Below are 5,316 nucleotides of genomic sequence, written 5' to 3'. Positions count from 1 at the left end.
TATTCAGTAGAAAAATAAAAATTTATATGACTAAAAGTATGTGAAAAATACAAAAAAAACCCTCAAAGTTGTATTTACTAACAGTTTTTTGGATGTCGTTAACGTGTTGGACTAAAATTGATAGTTAATTAAGAGTGTTGTACCATAAAAGACTAAAATATATATTGGACTAAAATTGATAATTTTTAAAAAACCACATGGACTGAAACAGAAGTTCTCCATTTGAAAAAAAAGTTTAAAATTAAGTTATTTAAATAAGTAGTGTAGCCATGAAGAATAGATACGTAGAAATTGTTGATATCAAGTTAATCGTTGATTCAAAAGTATTATAAATAATATATTTGAAGATTATACAATTAACTCACGAAAAACTTCGACATTTGAATAACTATTTGCTAGTAATTTAGAAAAACAAAGCATCAAAAGTAAACGCTACATAAATTAAATTAAAGTATTAAAAAATATATAACTATAATTTCTTTAATAAATCTAAGCGATACATAAAACTAATGCTTGGATAAAAATTATCTAGCTAGTAATTTGTAATATATCATGTTTAAGAAGTTTAAAAACAAGCAAATGTACCTTACGTGTTACATTTTTTTAACCATCAACGAAACTCGGTCATCCATACAATTAACTCACGAAAAACTTCGACATTTGAATAACTATTTGCTAGTAATTTAGAAAAACAAAGCATAAAAAGTAATGATTTCAGACAACGTGATAGAAGAAATCAGGAAGTTTGCATCAGCTAGAGAAAGCTTTTTAATGTTATAACATGCCAAATCCGGTCTTTGTCGCATAGGCTCCTTAAAACGAGCCGAGAAGAACTTGAGGGCCTCTCGTTTAACCACATTTGGTTTGTTGCACCATTCTCCATTAACATCCAAACCGTGTAACTTGTTTTTCAAATTCTTAGCCTTTATAATCCCATGGAAAAAGGCTGTATTGTCATCTCCGAACGAGGCCCATTTGACCCTTGCCTTTTGTTTCATATCTTTCAATTTTTCTCTATACCCTAGATATAAAAGATTCTGCCATGTGACTCTGACCACTGTAGCAACAAAAATGGCCAATGTGTCATACTTCTATAGAAAACACATTCTTGTTTTTCCCTCTATAAATCATAAAAATAAAGTGGTTCGTATGGTAATTTATTCCTTTTAACTGCATGTGTATTAATTATTCGTTTTGGCTCAACTAGATGGCTTATATAGAAGAATTTTCTTATATAGTGAGTGTATAAATTAATATTAATTTTTAGTTTTATGTGAAGTTGATAACCTTTTGAAATTTATCAAACCTCCTGAATTAAAATTATAGAAAATAAAATGATTGCTAGCATAAGTTACAAGACCTTTTTATTTTATATATTATAAGTTATTAGACATCATAATATAACACTTGGCCTCTCGTACCATTGATATTTGGTTTGCCCATAAAGAACTGATCATAGATTTGTTTTTGGATGTCCCGGCGAATACTTTCCAGGAGGTCACCCATCCTGATACTAATCCTACATGAGTACACTTAACTGTGGAGTTCTCTCATCTACTAACATTAGCTCAAAACGCGTTGGTGACTTAATAGGCGGTGCATTCCTTATGAATCAAGAATCTCTCATGTCCACGACTAATGTGGGATTCACCTAGGGCGTTCCAAATAGTTGATTCAAGAGTTAGCTGACTTCTTTTTGTACGTAGTACCTATTAAGGAGAAAAACGGCACAAAAATGCTCAAGCATAGAGGAGCGTAACTTGGGTCAGTTGCAATTACAGGGGCATAAGAAGCCAATGAAATCGATGAGTTAGATCATGTGGCAAGAGGCTATAGGAGGTTTGGACTAACTATTGTACCCGAATTCCATCAAGTAAGGCTCAATTACATCACATACAAAGTTTTTCTCAAATTTTTGTGATTTTGCATATATATATATATATATATATATATATATATATATATATATATATTTTTAGTGTAAAACATGTAAAAAACCGATCTCCTTAGCTTACACGTTTATTTATGTCCATAATTTCAATATTAGTTTTACGATTCGTCATGTTTGTATTTCTTCTATTTATTTTCGTGTTTCCTTCCTACACAAAATTATAAGAATTACGACTTTCTTAAATATATATATCAATGTATATAGCATATGTTTAATGCATATATACCAATCGAACCATGTCACACATTTGACCTTCATTTTAAAAGATAATGCGTAAGTAAAAGTGCACGTTTATCAAAAAGTGATAAGTAAACAACCTAGCTAGCATGGCAACAGTTTTTTATAGGTAGTACGTGTTTTGATTTACAGCACAAAGAAGCACTTTTTCTTTTCTTTGTCTATACTTTTGTTTCTTTAAAGTGATTCAGGATAGCATACCTAGTGTATAACAACTGTACACACTTCAAATACTAGAAGCATTCATAGCTTTCATAAATCTCCAATCCAGAACCATCAAAATGGAAAATTGGGTTCATCACTAGAAACAAGTTTAAAAGCAAAAAGTAACAGAAAAAAAAAGGAACTAAAAGTACACCACGTACAAATGGTGTGTAAACTAGCTAACCTTGCCATGGAATTTGGTTCTGACTGTGGTTCGGATTCAGATGACTCATGTGATCAAGACCGGTCATGTTGAGAAACGGCTCATCGGTCGGATTATTGGGATATCCTTGAAGACCTAAAAAATCTCTAGTTAACTCATTGTTCCCAATTGCGGCAGTACTGTCTTTTCTCATATTAATATTCACTGTACTTTCTGGTTCTTGGAAAACATGTTTTTTTGTGGAACTGAACATACAATTGAAGATTTGATCATGGATGTTGGTTGACCCTACACTGGTTGATGTCAATGAATTGGGATGATGATGATGAAGAAGCTGGTCCATGCAACTAGTGGTGATGATGGGATTATCACTTGAAGACAAATTTGATAGTCCAGAAGGATGATGATGATGATGAGGTGATAGTAGAGGTGTACACATGTGATCATGGTGTAGGGTTTGGTGGGGCCCATTTAAAATAATATTAGTAGCAGTGGAAGGAGGTGGAGGTGGTGCAGCAGGATTGCTGCTCATGGTCACACCCATCTGAGCTGCTTTTTGGAGCAAAGCAGTGGCAGACATGTGAGAAGAAGGAGAAGGAAAATGAACATTATTATTATTATTATTATTAGGGTTAGGGTTTTCTTGCTCTTGTTGTTGTTGATGATGATGAGGATTTAACCATGATGGTAATTGATGATTATGAAGCGGAGTTGTACTCGATCCGACGTTAAACGTAAGTTGCGCTGGTTCGGTTTTGAGCGGGAAACCGACCGGTAGATGAAGAGGGAGATGGCTTAAGGTTGATGATGAAAGTGATCTTCCGGTTTCTTCTGCTAATGCATCACAAAAAGCTCTATGAGTAATGAAACTGTCCCTCCTGTGGTGTGAGTGAAGACAAAGATATAACAACAATTAGTCAATCATTATACTTTTTTAAATGTAAAAAGGTAGTTAAATAAAAAGCCAACAATATTATACTTGTTAATTTTTATGTAATTCTAGTCTTAGTATTTGTGAAGTACGGAGTATATGCTTTTGAAGCTGTCTTAAATATTAATTATTAATTAATGTGACATTTGTTTTAACGACCATTAATATTATTGACGGGCTACTGACCCACTCGATCATCTCCTTTCGACGTTATTAATTAAAACATGTTTAATGTTCATTTTTTGTTGTTGTTCAAGTATATATTTCATGTTGAGAATTATTGATTGTAATGAAAAGGATAGTAGAAAACGTTGAACAAAAATGAAGATGATTATTGATTACGATAAAAAGTTTAAAAACTTATTCTTTATGTCTTCTACTGTTCAGTTTGTGACCTTCTTGCAGCTTTATGTTTATTTGGTTCTCACATTAATTACCTATATCATAACAAAACTATATTAAGATCAATATGTGCAATTACCTTGAAAAAAGGGTACCACAATCACAACGATATTCTCTTGTGCCACAAATCTTGCAATGAGCTTTCCAATCCGACTGAACCGCGTAACGTTTCGAACACTTGTCACACTTCCATTTTTTCTCACCATGTTTTCTTGAATAGTGTTTCTTGATGCCGGTAAGATCTCCAAGTGCTCTTGATGGCTCATGATGCACACAACTAGGTTCTGGACACACATACACCTTCTTCCTAACTACCTCTAGTTTTGATTTTTGCTTAAGTTTCCATGGTAGATTATGTCCTCTTCTGTGTAACTGTAGATTCTGGTCTCTTTGAAATCCTTTGTTGCAAATCTCACACATGAATCTGTTTGTTGCCATAAGTGATTTTGGAGATAAAGCTATCACCTCAGCTTCTGGATCTTTTTCATACCCAAAATAGAAAGTTTGTTTCAATATTTTGTTAAGTTTCTCCAATTCAATACAAAAAGAATTGAAACAAAGATCAATACTAGAAAGATAATCAATATAAGAATTATACACAACTGCCTGACATCTAATCACACACCGTCTCAAATAGTTGTCTAGTCCAGATGGAAGTTAAACGGCCGTTTTAACAAAAAATATTTTAAAGTTTGACCGTCAATGGCTGGAACGACGGTCCATAAATTCGCCAATTGGAGGTGATGTAGCTATGTATGATTAATATAAACTGTATATGTATATACAAGAATATTTGATTAAAACAAGTAATTAAGTAACAAAAAGAAGATTGTTACAATAATAAAGTATGTAATTAGTTTACCTGGATTTCCTGGAAGATTCCGTTTTTTCTTGTTTGATTGAGTTTGGTTGTTGGTACTGATTGGCACAGAACCGAAGGACTGCTGCATCTGCGGTGGAGGGTACATAGTACCGAAATCATTCCTGTTGCTTGATGAAGATAGGCTTGCTTCATTTGATGTAGATGTTAAATTTGACATATTGTCATCCAAAAAGATGCCTTTCATGTTTCTCTCTCTTTATCTCTATCTCACTTATTAAATGAACTGGAATATTAATTTCTCTTTGTTCTTTGTTTTTTTCATATATTACAGATTAACTCATGTACAGACAGACAGATCATCTTTTTTGCTTCCTCAAACACCATGTTATATATATAGATCTGAGAAATTATTAAGAAAATGATTAGAAGTTTTTAGTTTGAATTAGGATATTGGTTAACGAATCAAAGAATAAGTTAAGATAGATGTAACAAGATATTAAAAGTGAAAAAGCTCAAACCTGACAGTTAGCAAACTTGTAATTCTTCAAACTCTCCAAGATGATTCAACACAAGAATCCACACACTTGGGTACAAATACACCAAAA

At 32.7% G+C, this 5,316-nt stretch overlaps 1 protein-coding gene across 1 annotated transcript; it reads right to left on the bottom strand.

The window, feature by feature from the left end:
- Nucleotides 1-2,432: 2,432 nt before the first annotated feature.
- On the bottom strand, nucleotides 2,433-5,079 carry LOC143626138 (protein indeterminate-domain 7-like). Its single transcript, XM_077096300.1, has 3 exons — nucleotides 4,751-5,079; nucleotides 3,968-4,367; nucleotides 2,433-3,433 (listed from the first exon to the last, which is right to left on the bottom strand). The coding sequence occupies exons 1-3, from the start codon at nucleotides 4,953-4,955 to the stop codon at nucleotides 2,572-2,574; spliced, it is 1,467 nt and encodes a 488-aa protein (XP_076952415.1). The 5' UTR covers nucleotides 4,956-5,079; the 3' UTR covers nucleotides 2,433-2,571.
- Between the last annotated feature and the right edge of the window lie 237 nt (nucleotides 5,080-5,316).

The sequence above is a fragment of the Bidens hawaiensis genome, unplaced genomic scaffold (assembly GCF_021521415.1).
Source record: "Bidens hawaiensis isolate Kalapana, Puna unplaced genomic scaffold, B.hawaiensis_p1.1 tig00004283_1, whole genome shotgun sequence".
NCBI lineage: Eukaryota > Viridiplantae > Streptophyta > Magnoliopsida > Asterales > Asteraceae > Bidens > Bidens hawaiensis.
This window is presented reverse-complemented; position numbering and strand designations above follow the sequence as displayed.